The following is a 19864-nucleotide window of genomic DNA, read 5'->3' on the forward strand; positions in this document are numbered from 1 at the left end:
TTTGGTCTTGTTCGCCCATTTTCCTTTACAATAAGCGTCCATTTTCCATTCTCATACGTGCCCTTTTTAATCTCTAGTAAGCAGGCACGTAGTCACGGGGGGGGGGGGGGGGGTTATTCCAAGATCGGTTGAACGAACTTTTTTAGACCACTTTTTTTTTTTACCTCAATCGATTACATGTATGTTCCCCCCCCCCCCCAAAAAAAAAAAAAAAAAAAAATCAAACTCTGGCTACGTGCCTGCTAGTAAGTGTCCCTCTTCAGGTACGAGAAGTTCCTCTTTTCATGTTTGATAAGTGCCCCTTCACCTCTGATAATTGCTCTATTCAAATCTGAGAGGTGCCTCTGTTTACTTTGACAAGTGCCACTTTTCCTTTGTAAGAAGGGCCTCTTCCCCTTTTAATAACTACCCCCATTTTAACTCGGATAAGCGCACCTTATATCTTCACATGTGCTCCTTTTCCTTTCTAATATGTGCCCCTTTTTCTAATGATAAGTGCCCCATTGAAAAAGGGAACTTTCTTGAGAAAAAAGGGCTTGTCAAAAGTAAAAGAGACACGTACCTCTCAGATTTAAATAGGACAATTATCAGAGGTGAAGGGGGCACTTATCAAAAGTGAAAAGAGGCACTTCTCGTACCTAACTAGAGGCACTTACTAGAGATTAAAAAGGGCACTTATGAGAATGGAAAATAAACACTAATTGCGAAGGAAAATGGGAACTTGTCTAAGAAAAAGGGGTAGACTATGTGTCCAAATAAATGTGGCAATTATCAGAGTTGAAAAGGGGAAGGGGCGCTTTTAAAAATTAAAGGGGGCACTTGCCAAAGTAAAAGGGGCACTATCCTATGTAAAAAGGGGCAGTTCTGAAAGTTAAAGGGGCACTTTAAATAGTGGGGGGCACTGTGCCCCCCTTGCCCCCCGGGAGGGCCGCCTCTGTTTTGACCCTCCCCTTTACCTGCGCGCCAGGATTCTGCAACGGTTGTGATGACGCAAGGGCCTCTAATGAATAAAATGCAATGTACGTATCAAATAAAAGTCGTCTCCTATTTGTAACTTTGTTGTATAGGCCGATAACAATAAAAGAGAACAAGATGATGGGTGTCTGATTAGCTTGTATAGGCCTACATAAATAAGCGGGGCGTTTATAGTGCAGGACCCCCCCCCCCCCCCCCCTCCCTCCCCACAATCTCCAGAGCAAGTCATAAAATGTAAATTTGCAAGATAATGAAAGGGGCCGTATGAAAATCGGGTGCTTTTTCACATGCTATGGAAATAGTATCCATGGATGCCCCCTTTCCCTTTCTACCATTTTTTTTGGGGGGGGGGGGTGCTACTGTTCAAGACCTGTGTTCGAGACGGTTGCGCGTGCATGTGCGTCTAGTCTAGTTTGAGAGAGCGCCGTTTTATCAGCACGGTCGGTAATTGGTCAAAGGTCACAGCAGAGGTAGACGACAATTGTCTATTTTGCACTTTTCAGTGGTGATACGTAACCATTTTTAGGTTTTCTTAACGGATTGCAGCCTAGTTTTTCAAGATTTATTCATCAGGTAAGTCTGTGGTGAATGAAGAGCTCGAATGATGTGCATGAAAACTTACGACCAATATTTTATTTGCGATTGCGCTCGCTTTGCCTTTGCCGTTGATTTGCGCTCTGTCCTCAGTATTTGACTTTGACAAGGCGCTCTGCAATGCAGGCCCTGTCTGTGACTGTTTTGAGGAGGCGTCTGCCAAACTTGGCACACGGCCGGGCGCGGGCCCGGGCTAATGTAAATTGGCAGCGCTCGGGCGCGGGCTCGCTCGGCGATTAGCATTCAGATGTTCAATGGCCTTAGAAATATACTCTACGCCCTTTTACGGGCTTGCCTTAGCTGCTTAAAATCTAGTGATAGATCTAGACATCTATATAAAATATTAGTTTGATATCACCAAGCCTACCCCGGCCCTGCTCTAGTCTAGCCTAGACTCGTCTCTAGGTCTATTAAGCTCTAGATCTAGCCCTATTTTGCACAATGCGGAGAGCCAAATATAAAAAAATACAAATGTCAAATGTGAAGTGCTTTCGCACCGTCACGGCACTGGTACAGTGGTAGAAGTTTTTAGTAGGGGGCACTGGTCTGAGAATGAGGATCGTCCCCATGCACGAAGATATCCTCATAAACGCAGACACATCGCATCCTAAAAAATAAGTATCGTCCGCATTTTCTCGGACGATCCTTAACTTATATCGATATGCGCATTGGCAGTGCGCAAAATGGATTTTGCGATGATGCTTCACACATAGAACTGAACTTTCCGCATTTTTCAAGGGTTGATTTCAATCAATCTTTTGAGATAATTTTTATTTTTGGAATTTGATGTAATTTTGTCAATATTTTGGCTTTGAAATAAGGATTTTCTACTAGTGAATGCTTGTTGACTTGTTTATGTTTGTTGACTTGTTTTTAAAGGGATCGTTTAACAATGTTAAATCTGAGATGCATGGCCCTTACGTGTTATCAGTGTCTGTGATATGGTGTTATATTGAAGCCCTAAAAAAACTGCGCATCAAAATGATCAAGAAGTGCCACAAAAAGTAAAAACCTTTGAAAGACCGGTTTTACCAAAGAGATACCAGCTATGGAGAACTAGCGAGAGCCGCCTGATCGAGCTTCAAAGCCGCCTCGTAAACTCAGCGGGTGTTCGCGACATGATTTACGATGGCTGTTTTGGGTTCGCTCTAGATATCGGGCAGTGTGAGTATGCGCAGTTGCTATTTTCGTATTTGGCTTTCTTGGATTAACTACATGTATTTTGACAATGGCAAACAATGACTGAAGGTACCGCTTCCGAGTACGACTTCGATTTAAATGACGAGTAATCTTTGTTATCTGAAATCAATGAATTGAAACCTGTTCCTGATGATTCGAAAATCGGAATTCATAATGAGTTTGTTGAAGTATTACGATTAAGACTAGATCTTTATAATAGGAAGCACAAACGTTTGAGTTATGACTTTGTCTTCAGTCCCGTACATTGCATTCCGTGTCGGTTTTGCAATGTTTTGAGGAAATAGCCTTGCACGATTATGACAGGCTTTTCACATTTCTTTTCAATGGTTATCATATCATTAAGTAACATAGATAGATCTATATACATTGCCTGATTAAACAGATTGAAATGGTTAACAAAAATACAGCCATTATTATTTCCTGAACACTACCCCCCGCCAGTCCTGAAAACAACAAAGTAAAAAAACTTATGATGGCTGAAAATGAAGTTTGAACCATCATGAATACAATATCCATCAAAATAAACTATACGTTCGCTGTAACGTTTAACGCAGTAAACGCAGGTGCGCGTTAAAAGGCCCATTATCGCACTTATCGCACAGGTGCGATAGCTGCGCCTGGGTCCGATAGGGCTAATATTGCACTTATTGCACTTATCGCACCTGCGCCTGGGTCCGATAGGGCTTATTGCCGGCCCTCTTGTTGCACCTCTGCGCTAGCTTCGATAGGGTCTACTAACCTACTAGCGCACCTGCCTTGCCCCTCGAACTGCACTGTTGTATAGAAAGAACGAAGGGAAAACGAAATGGCAGAATTTATGGTACGGCATTAATAAAAGGAAGAAATATCAAATGAAATCGTGAACGGAATGATGATTTTGAATTTCATTCCCCCGTTGAAGTACCGTCTTCTTGTCCTTGAGTACTAATATTAATTCACCAGGACCGATTTAGATTTGAAGCGAACGTAATTTTAGGTGAATGTGGGAGAGGACTATTTATACGTCTCATTATTCTGAATGGAATTATCAAACTACAACTACAGTAATTTGTTTTCCCAGGTCCACGAACGAGAGTCCCAGATCCCAGTACAGTGTGCACTCATTTGCATACAGCCAATCAGAACAATGCGCTGTCTGTGTGTAGAGCTTTGCACCGTTTCGCATGGTAACCGTTTCGCATCACGAACAATTGTTTATAGAAAAATCAGTTCTCAACAGTTCTCAACCTTTACAAATACAGTGCGTTCGAGAAAAAACGAAACTCTGAATTGTCGATGTTTTATCATATCTTAATCTCAATTATAATTAATAAATGACACATATTTGTAAAGCTGAGATCCCCTTCTTTCATTTGATTGACATGTTGCAAATTTAACACACGAGCGCTTTGAAACAATTCGAAGAAAGGTTACCAAAAAAAAATCATTTGGCGAACTGTATCTGAATTTCAAAGAGAAAATCACATTTCTAGAAATGTCATTTTCTGCCTCTTTATATGAAACCTTAATCAGGAAAAATGAGCCAGGAATAAAAAAAAGTTATGTTTGTTTAATTAAATGCTTGCATTTCCATAATGTTATTAAACGAAATCGTTTTCACTTGCTGCCCAGCGTAGCAACAAACAGAATTGACGAAAGAGTTAACTCCGTTTCGTTGACAATCAGCCATGCATGAACGCTTTCGTCTTCTGCATGTATGTGTTGTTACTTCGCTGTTACTGGGACGCACTGTACATAGGGACTCAATTCTAAAGATTTTACGGTCGAGAAATTTTCTAAAGAAACCTATTGTTCTTGATGCGAACGGCATGCGAAGCTCTTCACACACAGACAGCGCATTGCTCTGATTGGCTGTATGCAAATGAGTTCATTCTGTACTGGGGTCTGGAACTCTCAATACTCCGATTGTGGGCGGTCCGATGACGTCTTTCGCATCGTTCTGCGTCACATTACGAGGGTCCGGGCTCGACTTCGCTACAGCTATCTCCTCACGGACGACGGGTCAGGGGTTAATTGGACTAATACGATATTTTTCAATTCATTCTTATTTTATCATGTGGTTAGCAATACTGTGAAAATCTATTATAATACATATCAACTCCGTATCACTGAGTTGCATACACATACCCATTCCCGTAGTCCATTGAACAAGTCAACTCCATTTGTGTGCGATCGGGGGGGGGGGGGGGGGGGGAATGACCTAGTTCTTTAACAATTTGACAAGCAAAGAATAATAAATAACGTTGATGATGATAGTATTATGTGAACTCTAGGAATGTACATATGTGTTTAATGTTGATTTACTAGGATTTAAGCCGGGTGATGGACGAAACAATCGGGATGGATCAAAACAAGCGTGTGATAATGAATATTTTATTTCTGTTGCGTAACACCTAAACCAGTTGCCTTTTACAAATTACTTGAAAATGAGATCGAAAAAGGGAAAAGAAGTAGAAGGAGAGATGAAGAAGCAGAGGGGGAGAAGGGAAGGAAGGGGGAGATGAAAAAGCAGAGGTGGGGGGGGGGGGGGAAGAAAAAGAACAAAAAGAAGAGAGTGAGATGAAGAGGCAGACGGGGAAAGGGAGAAGAACAAGAAGGAGAAGAAAAAGCAGCGGAAGATGTAGAAGCAGAGGGGGGGGGGGGGGGGGGGGGAGAGAAGAAAAGGAAGGAGAAGAAAAAGAAGGAGAGGGAGATGAAGAGGCAGGGGGTGAGAAGAAATGTAAGAACAAGGCAAAGAAGGAAAAGATGAAGAAGCAGAGGGGGGGGGGGGGGAGAGAGAAAAGGAAGGAGAAGAAAAGAAGAAGGAATCTAAAAAATAAAATAACATAAGACATACGAAACAAGCAGAAAACTTAATCAATTTGGCTTTTCGCCGATGAATTGAATGTTTCATTTGACAAGAGAGCGGGCATATAATAGTACAATTACTTGAAAAACACGTGCCTCTTTACCCCCTTAAAAAAAAAAAAGATGAGGAATGAGATGGAAAAAAGAGAAAGAAGAAGGAGAGATGTAGAAGCAGGGGGGGGGGGGGGGGGTGCAGAAGAAAAGGAAAGAGAAAAGAAAGAAGAAGGGGGTGAAGAAGCAGGGGGGAGAAGAGAGTGAGATGAAGAGGCAGACGGGGGAGGTGAGAAGAACAGTACGGAGAAGAAAAAGCAGCGGAAGATGTAGAAGCAGAGGGGGGGGGGGGGGGAGAGAAGAAAAGGAAAGAGAGGGAGATGAAGAGGCAGGGGGTGAGAAGAAATGTATGAACAAGGTAAAGAAGGGGAAGATGAGGAAGCAAGGGGGGGGGGGGGAGAAAAGGAAGGAGAAGAAAAGAAGAAGGAATCAGAGAACGGGCATATGATAGTAAGGTTACTTGAAAAACGCGTGCCTCTTTCTTTATCCCCTTTAAAAAAAGGATGTCATCTTTTTTTTTTTGAGGAATGAGATGGAAAAAAGAGAAAGAAGGAGAGATGAAGAAGCAGGGGGGGGTGGTGGAAAAGAAAAGGAGGGAGGAGATGAAGAAGCTGGGGGGAGCAAAAGGAAGGAGAAGAAAAGGGAAAAGAAAATCTAAAATGATAATGGAGTATACCAGCAGGAACTTCATCTAATGGAAATTCCTTTTTTTCTTTTCGCCAATGAATTGATGTTTAAATGACAAGAGTTGGCGTACATTTCATATTTTGTTTCAAGTGTTTCGAAACAAAGGGCTTGGATGGAGTCAGGGTGTCTGGCAACAATGTGGTTATCTTCGAAGTTATTTATAAACAGATTATGTTTGCGCAGTACGATCACGTGATCTTAGTAGTGATGATTGAACCTTCGAGAAAGAGAGAGAGAGAGCGAGAGAGAGAGAGAAAACTAAGCGCGTGCATTTACATGTACAAGGAAAAATACATAATAATATTTTATTGTTGAAATACAGCATAATACATGTAAACACTAATGTAAATTACATAAAAAAGGATAAATATACTAGATACATGCAAACATTCATAAGGCAGCATCATTGAACATCATTAAAAAACATACAACATTCATGAAAGACTGAAAGTTACTTTTATGAATAATAATCATTAAAGATGCAAACAAAATATTCCTGTTGTACCAGGAAATGATAATCACAAGGATATCGAAAATATTACAAAGATAGAGAGAGAGAGAGAGAGGGGGGGGGGGGGGGTAGGTAATCTGATTCCCAGCCTATTAAATGCGGGGTTCCACAAGGGAGCATTTTAGGCCCCATTCTCTTTATGTGTTATATTAATGATATGTGTACTTGTGTTAATGATTCTAAATTACTTTTATATGCTGACGATAGTGTGTTACTATATTCAGATACAAATCCTAAGTCAATTGAAGAAAAACTAAGTGCAGAATTGGCAAAATGCATCGAATGGATGACAGACAACAAGCTTAGTTTACATGTTGGAAAAACAGAAAGTATTTTATTTTGTTCGAAGGGAAAGTTTAAATATACACGTGACTTCAAGGTTACCTATAATCAAGTGATTGAGAGTAAAGATTCAGTAAAATATTTAGGAATAAATTTAACTAGTGATCTGTCATGGACAGGTTTGGTAGATTCAATTGCCAAAAAGGCTAATTCTCGCTTAAATTTTTTGTATAGATACCAAACTTGTATGAACATGAAGTCGAGACGTATTTTGTGTTTTGCTTTGATACAATGTTTATTTGATTATGCTAATGCTGCTTGGTACAGTAGTCTGGGCAAGATGGATAAGAAAAAGTTAAGAATAATTCAGAATAAGATGGTAAGATTTATTAATTGCTTAGGCCCAAGAACACACGTCGGGAAAAATGAACTTGAAGAAGCAGGTATACTCTATGTAGGTCAAAGGTCTAAACAACTCGTGTTACACCATGTCCATAAAATATACTACTCAGATGTAGATCATTATATTACTAATAATTTTACTCGTGTCTCAAATATCCATGGATACGATACAAGAAATAGTCATTTTAATTTTGTTTTACCCAAGCGAAAAGGAGAAATTGGAAACTCTTTTTATTTTAATGGTATCCAATTTTGGAATTCTCTCCCAAAACATGTCAAAATAGTTAAGAATTTTTCACACTTTAAAAGTGTATTAAAACAATACCTAAAGCATGAATCCCTTCAAGAACAGTAATATCAGTTATCTTAAATCACAGTTCATTATGTGTAGCGCATGTTTTTAAGTTTAATCTTGCATAATATACCGTAGATCATTGTTTGCTATAAGTTCTAGAAATTGTTGTTGTTGTTTATGTTATATTATTTATTCGTAATATTCGTAGTAGTTATTAGTTGTGATATTTTATTCTCATGCCGTACTGTACACGTACTCTATAGGACCCCGTTGGAAATAAGCCTTTTCCGGCTTTCATGGGTTATCCTGTCAATGTATCTTCTCATTTCATTTTGCTCTATGTAAGCATTCAATGTTCTATACTTGACGAATAAAATCAATCAATCAATCAATCAGGCAGGAAGAATGATTTAAAGTGAGACAAGGGGGTGGCGGAACAGAGATAGAAAATAAGAGAAGGAGAGATGGAAAAGAAGAGAGAGAGAGAGAGACTGGGAGATCGAGACGTAAATGATAAGGGAAATACACAAAGAGCTAGAGACGATTGGATGGACAAGATGCAGGAAAAATGTCAAAGAGCAAAACATGGAGGGAGTTAGTGGGAGAGTAGAAAAGTTGGGGGTAGGCCTATTATTGTGATTCATTGAAATATGTATCTGTAAAAGTGGCTTGAATCTGTTACCAATTTACACTAGGCTCAAGTTTCTCTTCTAGCAATACCTTCTCTCTCGTGGCGTATTTATATATTTCTTTGGACTTGTCTGTGATATCAAGTTTTGTTTAAAGAAATAAAAATGAACGAGCACGAATAATAACATACAGCGGGCTGCCCACTCACCAGGCCTCTCGCAGACCGGACTGTATGAGCATGGACTTACTACAAAGTAGGTCCATGGTATGAGGCATCGATCGCAAAATTCATGACAATGACTCTGTATTGTTATGTTTTCAATAGGCTCAGCCCATAATGAAACGTACAAGAAACCATATCCTGTCGGTAATTAAATGTTTTAATTGAAGTTTTACTAATGCTTGGGGTTGGTTGAATAGATTTGTTTTGGTGTAAATGACCGTGAGATATAGCTCTCTAGGCTGCCTCTGTCCGAAGCTTCTTTTGTCAGAGGTGGTGTTGACATAATATAATACTGATGATTAAATTGAACTACAATTCATTTTAAAAATGAATTGTACATACTTTGTTCCCCTTAATATCTGCGAACTAGTGTATATGAATAAATGATAAGAATTGGTTAATAAGAACTATCAACAATAACATGTAAAATGTGTGAGAAAACGGAATATGGAATAAAAGGGAGTAGAGTTTGAAATACAGAGTAATACAAGAAGGGATATTATGAAGAGTGAGGAAAAGACTGGGGGAGGAGAGAGTGAACTGAGTGAAAAAGATATGATAAAGTACATGAATGATTAACTCCCGGGTATGCCAACACTTCTTCTAAATCACCGCCCTTTAAGCGTCCCTTTTTCCTTTGCCTTTCAATAGGGATTATAATATACGTATTGCAAAAGTTTAAGGAAATTGAAACCATGGTCTGGAGTGGAGTTGCTTTAGAGCCAGATAAAAGATCGACCAAAAACACAACCCATACGAAATCGAAACAGGGGTGGGGGGGGGGGGGGGGGAGGGTTCAATTACGAAGGTTGACTTCACTTGTAAATTTTAATTATTCGTAATATTGTGCAAAAGTTTTTGTCAAATGAAAGCTGCTTGTAATAATATTTTAAAACTAAAAATGGCTTGTTCGACGGAATGATCAGCTTGTTTGGTATCCAAAAAACAAAATACGATTGGTGAAACGATACAGAAATAAACAGAAAAATAATAGATCGAGGTATTTTTTAATTGCCCTTAAACTGCTACTTTTTTTTTAATACCGGGGACTATGGTGATTTTAGAACGTTTGAAGAAAAAGGGAGGGCTGTTAATCTATAAAAATGATGTGAAAGAGCGTTTTGCGTTGGCAAAAATAAAAGTTTGTCATCAATGAAAATGTAATAAAATAAATATGAATATTCATAGAGCTATTGTTGCCCGCCAATTCTGCCAATGAACTGACCTTGTTTGTCGAGAGAGAGAGAGAGAGAGAGAGGGGGGGGGGGAGGGGGGGGTAGGCTCTGGTAAGCTCCATTTTTCCTTTTGAATATTTCTTACAGGTATAATCGACGATTTATCATTATGTGCAGAGGAAATTCATAAACGGTACATGTAGATATGCTAAGTCTGGACTTAAAAAACAGGAGTGAATATATAAACAAGTATTCTGGAGACATTTTATTCCCTCAGCTGGGTTACTGACCTCTACTCAGCCCGCCTTCCTTCTCCCCCTCTCTCTCTCTCTCTCCCTCCTCCATGTGACTAACATTTCCCAGACATGTTTTGACAGTTCTTATCTAAGTTATATGACACGCCCCAGCCATCTGAAACTGAAAGGGCTTGTATAGTCTGCCAATTCAGACTTTATACCACTTAGAATTAATCAGGAGTGTAATTAATGACAATTGAAAACAAGCAAGTATTTGCTTTCGAAACATAAGGTGGCAACGCATTATTTTGCCAATGAGAAGAGTTAACTTTTCATCTGAAAATCACCATTCAGAGAAAGAACGAGATCGTACGAATCGTTGTTGTAGTGGTTTTAAAATTGGAAGTCTTGTGTCCAAAACTAGACATCTGAAAATCACCATTTAGAGAAAGAACGAGATAGTACGAATCGTTGTTGTAGTAGTTTTAAAATTGGAAGTCTTGTGTCCAAAACTAGACGATCTTTCGGATTTAAACAAGGATATTTTAAAAGTGGGATCACATCATAGAATCTGGTAAGTATGTAATAATTGATCAATATGTAGCTAAAAACGTGCATGCTTCGTGTTCATGCCCAGTAGGGTCGTTTGTATTTTCAAACCAGAATGAGCAAAGCGGAAAGGCAATATTTTATAAACAACTTAGCAAAATTTGTTCTATGTCCACATTGTCCAATGTATTTATCAAACTTGCGGGCTTCGCGTATCGCTGAATGAACATTCATTTGTCTTCGGTTACTAGGCAACATGCTGTGATAGTTTAAGTTTACCAGACCATTATAATGTTCAATGTGTTTGTGGCTGCTTTTACATCTTGATATAAAGGCTCTTCGTGATTCAGATATTCAAAGATTATTTCTGAAATAATGATGGTTTTGTGAAATCCTACCCAAACTTTTTATTTCTCATTATCGTAGAAAATTTTTTTCCAGCTAATTACAAACAATGCCTGGTTGGCAAGCCTAATGCTAGCAATACTCAACGGTTTTTCCCACACTAAGACCAGCAATATCGATAGGATCGTCTCGTGCGTATACATTTCATTTTGAGACAGGCGGATATTTTGAACTCGAAGATAGATAGAAGACTAGCAGAAAATTTGAGTACCGCAATTTTGGTCAAAAAAGCGATGTTATATTATCAATACAAGGAAAAATAATCACATATTTCAATACATGACTTAGCCTAACTCCATCCCTTATTTTTGGGTATATAAACACCCCTTTTGCCTACCGGTAATCGACGAACCTAAAGCCCAATGTCTAGGAGTGTGGCCTAATTATCCACTACCACGAAGGGCATTTCCGTCCCTATACATTCAATGCATGAAAAAGGGATAGTTCTGAATAAATATATGCATTATCACACGTTGAGACAGCCAAAAATCAGTGAAGAATGGTTCATGAATATTTAGATTTCATTTATTTGATGTAAATCACAGACATTTAGCAAAACAATTGTCCCTCATGAAATACATTTCCCCACCAGTGAATGTTGTATTCCTGGCTTTAACAGCTGGATTGCCTCTTCGAAGAGCGTCGTGCGCGGTCATATTTTGAGAACCATCGTTGCGAATGAGTTGATATGCCGAGACAAGTGTAACCAACAGGGCTACGATATAGCTGCGCTCGGTCTTTGATCCAGCTGCGATAGGGCTGAGATAAAGTGAGTGCACCTATACTGCACCTCTACTGCAGTAACTGCAGTAACTGTTTTAGTGCACTCGAGGTGCGATAGCAGCGTGCGTGCGATAGCAATGATTTATTGCGTTACTAACGTATAGTTTATTTTGATGGATATTGTAACTTTTAATCTAGATTTTGAATTAAGACAATGATCAAGGATTATTTTCAAAAACTATTATTATAGTATTATTGTATTAGCAATTTAGCAAAATTAGACTTGATATATCAGTGTGGTCGAAGATCCAAAGTCCAAACACTATAAATATTATGACTAGATCTAGGCTTTAGACCCTACTAAACTAGTAGACTAGACTAACTTTAAATTCAATTGTTCATAAAAAGATTAACTTTTATTTACGTTGACATTAGACCCTGTAAAATTATGGAGATCGAGATCTAGATTGATTTGTTAGATTGCACTCAGAAAAAAATAAACAAGCCGAATAGAAAATCAGAATCACTAGGTGCACAGAACACGAGTTTGAACGCGTAGGGCTGGCATATCTTTCTCAAGCTGACCAAATGCATAGGCATCTTCATGTGCAAATCTAAACGCATGGGCACCCCTGGGCGCTCTTCCGATAGGGTGGGTTTTGAAGATAAAAACATGCTCTTTTGAATGAAATACAATTTGAATTCCGCAAATGATCGGCACATACATGTATTTATAAAGAATTATGAAATTGATACTAGAATTTAATATGAAGTCATAAAAAGTATCATAACTAGCCCTTTTCTGGGTGGATTTTGACGAAAAATACATCGTTGGAATCAGAAAAACGAATAGAATTCAATAACAACAACTGCGCATGCTCACGACTAGTAGGTCGGTACTGCGCACGCCCAGTTGCTTTGTTCGTTTGCGAATGAATCTTTACTCCACTCAATGTGAATGGTTTTGGACGGCGGCTTGGAAGCTTGTACATCAGAGAGTGGCCTTGCTGTCGCCTACGGGCAAATTCCAGTGAGCGGCACTCTGATGTCGGTCGTTATCTCGCCCGTTGCGTAATACTTCTGGTCGTAAAATTGCTGGCTGTAACTCCATTTGTAATATCCTCCTTGGTTTTACCATACTCGTTTTCCCCAATAGACTGTAGTGTTATGAAAACCGTTTGGCAAACCCAAAATTTTATTTCGATTTCAATTGATAATCAGACAGGCGATCGGCTTGTAAAAGTCATGGGGTTTCTGACTGACCTTAAGGTTTATAATTATCATTGCAGCATGAGCTAAATCAAGGATTTTTTTAAAGGATCTTAGACAAAGTTACTGGAACCCTTTAATGATCAGAGCTAGCTACAATATGTTTACTTACAATACATTACTAATATAAGCCCTTTACATGTAGGTGCACTTCATTTTGTTTAGTCTACACTGATCGAGCAATGTAATATGCCGGGGAGATAGTGATCTCATGCTGACTGCGATAACTAGAAGTCTGTTAGAATGATTGTTGATGTCTGGATATCTGGATTCATGCCCAGTTAAATAATCAAATACTTAAACAGTTGTAGGTCATTCAACAGACCTCTAGTGAAAAAGATAGTGTGTTTTGGTGAGCGATGAGCAGAGCTGATTTTGCGTTTTCTTAAAGTTTAAACTGTAATGATATGTGCAGGCCCTTGTATCTTGCTTGTCTATGAACTCCTCTATGAGCTTCTCTATGTTTCATTTACAATTTTACATGTACCTTCCCAATGTAATTTACCTAAATTATAATGGAAAATGGATGAATTAATAAAACCCTTCCCCATATTGACACATACATGTAATAGCTCTTTGCCCCACCACCTATGGGTAATTTGTAGCCCCACTGAATGTGGTGCTATTAAAGTTACTAACCCTTTTCCAGGATCATGTATTTATTTTGATATGATCCTGTATTAGCAGTGGGGCAAGCCAGTTTTGTGAAAGTGAAGTGGGCTAAGGTGGCAGGAGAGACATGGAAGATCTCTGGTGAAAGGTAGTCAAGGGTGGGGGTGTTTCACAAAGACTAAGCTTGACTTTCAGTTGAACTTAACTATGGCAGAACATTCATGCCACTAGTTCCTCTAACCATTCCTGGCATTAGCTTCTTAAGGGACGTACAAATCGTGGTCACAAATCTACAGAATTTAGTAAATTTACCTTTTTTGATAGTTCATTATTGAAGGAAAAAAATTATTTAAAGATCATAATTGAGAGACCAATGGTGAGAGCAACCAGTGGCATGAATGGCCTGCAATAGTTAAGTCCAACTTGAAGTCGATCTTAGTCTATGTGAAACACCCCCCTGTACTATTGCCGGTGCTAAGTCCTCCCTTGATAGCTTAGCCCCACAGATGATGCAGATACTATGGGACTAGGCAAAACTTTGAGAGTGAGACAGAAAAGGGTGTGGATTTTCAGAATGTGAAAAGGTCTTTAGTAAAAATTGAGATTGTTTGTATCTAGTTCATGTACTTTCCTGTCATTATTTTTTTAATGATGATTTTGCATTCTGTTTTGACTTTTCACTTGTAATAGTTGTAACCTGTTTTGGTCCTTCTTTGTAAATAATCCAAACTTGTAGATTTTTTGAACTTCCTTCTTTTGTAGTAATTATTGTTTATTGATGATGAATTGAAATTGTGGAGTTTGATTATGAAAATTAATTTGATTTGAAATTGAAAGTTGAGTTATTTTAGGTCTTGAATTAGGCCTCTTCATGGAGTAAAAAGATGTGTAATTGGACCACCCGCTCCGTTATTCGACCTATGAGAAGAACGCGCACAATGTTACAATGTAGTCTGCAGCGAGTGCAGGCACAGACTCCGTTATTTGACACTTTACGACAATTCATAAAAGCCTTGAGCAGAACCTAGGTCTGTCAGTCTCTGGGGCCGTATCGGGACAATTACTCCATGGAAAATCACCCCCCCCCCAAGAAAATTACCCCCAAGGACAACCACCCCCCCCCCCCCAAGGACAATTATTCCCCCCCCCCCCCAAAAAAAAAAAAAAAAATAATAATAATAAATAAATAAATAAATAAATAAATAAAATAAAATTAAAAAAAATAAATAAATATAAAAAAAAATAATAAAAAAAAATAAATAAAAAAAAAAAAAATAATAAATGAATAAATAAATACCCCCATGGACAATTAGGCTTGTTCCTACATTTACATTTTACAAGTACAAACTACAATAGTAATGTCTTCTTGGTCCCTTTGAATCCCATCCAACACGTACACAATGTATACATGTACATGTAAGGAAGACTTGGGCAATTGTGGCCCCTTTGTCTCTAAAATGATTGCATCACTCAATGATAAATGTGTTTGGCACTCTAGCTGAACTTCTACTCCTATTAAGTAAGAAAAATTAGTCATCTAACTACAGTTTAAACTTAAAGGTAATACAAAGTTTTGGTATGGGGTCATGAATTTGGTTCAAATGAACATATGTTGGAAGCATATGCGATCCTACAATATGCAGTGATCGTTGTCGCGGTTGAAATCGAGTCTACAGTTATGAAATTATAGATAATAAACTCTTTATTTTGTAAAGCGCCCTCTCAAGGTCAAGATATTAATTAAGCTATAAACCAATGTTTCTTGACTAATATCGACCGATTAGCTATTCCCGTTTGGTAGATATCACAACTACATATTCTGAAATTTTCAGGGTCGCAGCTACCATTGTACGGCCGTATGCTCTATTTGAAATTTATCAAAATTTACTGGGAGCCCCTGTAAATTTGTATATTCAATTTTTCTCGAAAACAGAATTGTTTTAGGGGCTAAAGATTTTAGTGCTTATAATACATCCACAGGGGCATCCAAATATATCAAAATTGTAATGAATCACACTATCCACCCAATTTTCAAAATTTCCCAAATCTTTGTATTACCTTTAAAAGCGAATCTGTTATCCACCTTTCATGCCATGGTGGGTGTATGGTGATTCTGGGAAGGCCTAAGTTTATCAATAGATGTGCTTTTTGTAATTGAACAAGTTGGTAGACTTTGTATTTCAATGATTGTTGGTTAGTGTACAGTGTATCTGAAATTAATAAATAGAAATCCTGTAAATAAATCGGCACCAATAGGGGCTATGATTAAATCAACCCATGCCGTTCTGGATGACAATTTGATTAGCAGTTAAATGTAGTTACATTACATGTACAGTTAACAAGAATTGTTCATACCCCCTTGTAAATCTGATGTTTTTTGTGTTTATCGTTACTTAATGAAATGTGGACTAGTTGAATTAGGGCTCCTTGTTGATTATTTTAGATGTATAACTTATACATCTAAAATAATCAACAAAAATTATAAAAGCTTATTAAGCTTTTATAATTTTATTGTCACATTATCAAAAAACATAAATCGAGCCTACTGTAAAAGTAAAAAAAAAATTCATGGTACATTCATTTTTAGTAGATTTCGCTTTCAGATCGGCAAGCACGAATTTTAGAACTTGCAAAAATATAACCATGACTTCTGATGCATGTTTTGAACGGGCTGAATTGCATGCAACCCGAATTTAAGAACTACCAGTAGCAAATAAGTTTTTGGGTTCGCTCACTGCGAAAATATAACAGCGTTTACAGTAATAAATTTTTCACATACTTAAGAAAATTACAAAATCTAGTAAATGTTTATTGAATCATACAAATTTATTCAGGCCAATAGGAGACTTTAAAGGGAAAGTCCACCCCCAAATTAAGTTTGTTTCGATAGAGGCAGAATAATAAGAAAATCAGGTGAGTGAAAGTTTGAGCAAATTCTGAATGAAAATAAGAAAGTTATGAATTATTGAAGTTGTGATCAATCAAATACAAATTGGCAACTCTGTGACTTATTATACGAGCTCTCCTTTATTTGCTTTATGCATAATATTCCATAAAATCATGTTTTCTTCGTTATTGATGACGGAATATATATTTGTTCCTTGCAGGGGGAGTATAGAAACATATTTGCAATTATTATATTTAGGGTGCATGTATGGTTAAAATTTTTCTTGAGGGAAAATGAAAATTTTAGATTTTTTTAGTACTGAGCAAATGGAAGTTGAGCTCGCATGATACGTCATAGAGTTGCCAATTTGTGTTTGATTGATCACAACTTCAAAAATCCTAACTTCCTTATTTTTAATCGGAATTTGCTCAAACTTTCACTGACTTGTTTCTCTCATTTTTCTACTCCTATTAAAACTAACTTAATTTCAGGGTGGACTTCCCCTTTAAATACTGTCGACAATGTATACATACACATGTAGCTTTTGAACGCAATAAATGAATGCATACACATGAACTGTAACTGAGCATTGCAACATGGTCAGTGTATTTTCAATTTAATTTGGATATGTTTATGTAATGTTGCATTTCTAGAAATGAGAAAAAAAGTTTGGAAGCCTTATTATGAATTTGTTTCAGGTGAACTCTCCATCACCTCAAGCGAATTATGAAATGTTGATGACGGCTTTGTGTGGTCTGATGTGCTTGGGTGGTGTTGGTGTTGGTATTATTGGATATCCAGACCTCTGGATAACCTTTACTTGAGCCCTCCACTTATTGATCATAGCACCATGCTTGTACTTTAACTAAATGCATTCTCGCTCTCTCTCTCTCTCTCTCATCCTCTTTTTCTCTTTGTCTCTCCCTTCCTCTCCCCCTCCCCTCCTCTCCTCACCCTCTCCCCTTCTTGTCTCCCCTTCTTTCCCTCTCCCCCTCCCCTTTCTCGCTCCAACCCTGCCCCTCTTTCCTCCTCTCTCCTCCTCTCTCTTTCTACCCTCTCTCACTCTCTTTCCCTGTCTCCTCTCTCTCTCTCTCTCTCCGGTTTTCCCCCTTTTTCCCCCTTTTCCCTCCCCCTTTTCCCTCCCCCTTTTCCCTCCCTCTTTTCTTCCCCTCCCTCACTCTCCACCCCTTATTTCTTTCTTTCCCTTTCCCTCCCCCTCCCTTTTCCTGCCTCTTCCCCACCCCCTCTCCCCTCCCCTCCTGTCTCTATCTCTCACCCTCTATCCCCCTCTCCGTCTCTCTCTCTCTCTCTCTTTCTCTCTCTCTCATTTTCATTTTCAGGATCCTACCCCAAGCCCCTGATGACTTGTGAAAGGTTGCCATGGTCAGTGGCGACCTGATGACTGATTAGACCAGCCAGCCGATGAGTGTGGGTGTGTTGGCTTTGAGTGTAATACCATTTGACCTGAGAGCATTGACCCCGGGGACTCCATCAAAAAGGAAGGAAGGAGCATTTACACCAGATCAACTGTCCATCCGTCTGCATCCAGCCAATGCGAGGTATATCTCCAGTAATTGAGCTGGTGAGTTGAGGGAGGTAATAGCAGGCAAGTCCATCATTTGATATGCAGCCACTTGTAGTAGTAACATCCTGTAAAAGAAGAGCATCTCTCTGTAGAGTTTCATTCAAAGGATTGTTGTTGAATTCTAGTAAGGACTGTGGGAAGACAAAACATTCATTTTGTCAAGGTACTTCAATAATTTGAGCTCCTGTTTGTTCAATGTATGCATCTGAACTATCCAGTACAAGATGGGCATTGTACTTACATGTAGGGTCAGGTCTGCAGAGGGTGTCCACACTGGTTTCTCCAAATGATTCTTGATGCCTGCATGTCTTCTTAACTGCATTTTTCTTGTGTTTGGGGAAATACATGTAGTTTTCTGAACTCTGCAAATCGCAGTGAAACACCCAGATGTTACTTTGAATTCAACTTTGTTTATAATATATCATTGCACAATACATACACTGTATGTTTCTTGCAAATATCCCTCTATGCCTTTTAGCCAATATTACTGTTGTTTTCATTTTTAATTCATCACTTGTACTGAACCTGTTTGATCTTTTACATTTCTTCTCTGAAGCTCTGAAGATCTGAAAGGCTGTATTGGTGCTTCATCCGTTCATCTCTTTGCCAATGTTGATTCGTCATGTGTTGTCTGATCTATTGTGCTGCAGCCATACTTGCCTTTGCCATCATTGCCCGGCTTATCGAGAGGCATCTAAGGAAACCCTACGTTGACAGACTCACAGAAAAGTAAGTGTGTTCTCTACTCATTCTGCAATGAATGTGCTTTTCCTGCAAGTTAAAAAAGACTATATTTCTTGAGTGACTATGAGTATGAGGATGTATCAGCAGCGTTAATTTTTTTAATACAATTGTGATGCTGTATTAAAGTGAAATGTGCTTCAAATTTCTGTATCTTATTCTTAATACACAAACCTCTGTAAATACGCATAGGATCTACACGCAGTGACCATTCACGCGTTTTAAACAAATGTGGCTTCTTTTATTTTATACGGTGGTTTACCGCATTACATCTGTAGAAACAAAAATTGAGATTGAGATGGACAGAGATAGGGGTTGAAAATTGGGGAAAATCTGATGTAGTATAGCCCTGCTGTATATGTACAGCTGCCAGATGGTTATTCTATCAGGGGCATGTTCATACAGTGAGGCTACCATGTTCACACTTGCTAGACATTACCTTTAATGTACATGCACAGGAATACACCTGTTAATGTACACTATTATCCCTCAAAGCAGGGCCCACACTAACAGCTATTCTTATTAGGGTTCAGATTGACCTATCTTTGTTTTTGAGTATGCTATACCCCCAGTGTATAGTTTAAAATTTGATTTTGTAGAGGGAAATTTGTAGGATTTGTAATTTGTACCAGGTTGGCAATTGATTGCTAATATTTTCAATTGACCATGATGTATTTTCAGTTGAATTGAATTGAATTTATTGAATTGAATTTATTTACCACTTTCATAAAAACATACAAAGGCAAAGAATACAATACTTTTTTGCAAACATAGAAAAACCACTAAAATGGAAAATACACTAAAGGAAATTACGAAGTGGTTGGATCATCAAAAAAGTTACAAAAACTTATAAGTAGATGATCCTAAAAATGTACACAAAAAAAAAACTAAACAAAAGGGGACAAAGAAAATACAATACTACAATGGTAATTACACACATAAAAATTGCGTTTGTCAAATTCAAATTTGCTGTATCAGGTGAAGT

General features: G+C 38.3%; 1 protein-coding gene across 2 annotated transcripts in view; it reads left to right on the plus strand.

Annotated features, from left to right (window-relative positions):
- Nucleotides 1–1423: 1423 nt before the first annotated feature.
- Nucleotides 1424–19864, plus strand: part of LOC588241 (retinol dehydrogenase 7) — a 28859-nt gene continuing 10418 nt past the window's right edge. Inside the window, exons 1-3 of one of the 2 annotated variants that reach the window (XM_030990846.1) lie at nt 1424–1548; nt 17894–18159; nt 18695–18867. In XM_030990846.1, coding sequence (XP_030846706.1) covers nt 18761–18867 — 107 coding nt within the window. In that variant the 5' untranslated portion in view covers nt 1424–1548; nt 17894–18159; nt 18695–18760. The remainder of the gene's footprint in view (nt 1549–17893; nt 18160–18694; nt 18868–19864) is intronic. The other variant, XM_030990845.1, reaches the window with a different exon arrangement.

This window comes from Strongylocentrotus purpuratus, unplaced genomic scaffold, assembly GCF_000002235.5.
Source record: "Strongylocentrotus purpuratus isolate Spur 01 unplaced genomic scaffold, Spur_5.0 spur5_scaffold_19, whole genome shotgun sequence".
Lineage (NCBI taxonomy): Eukaryota > Metazoa > Echinodermata > Echinoidea > Camarodonta > Strongylocentrotidae > Strongylocentrotus > Strongylocentrotus purpuratus.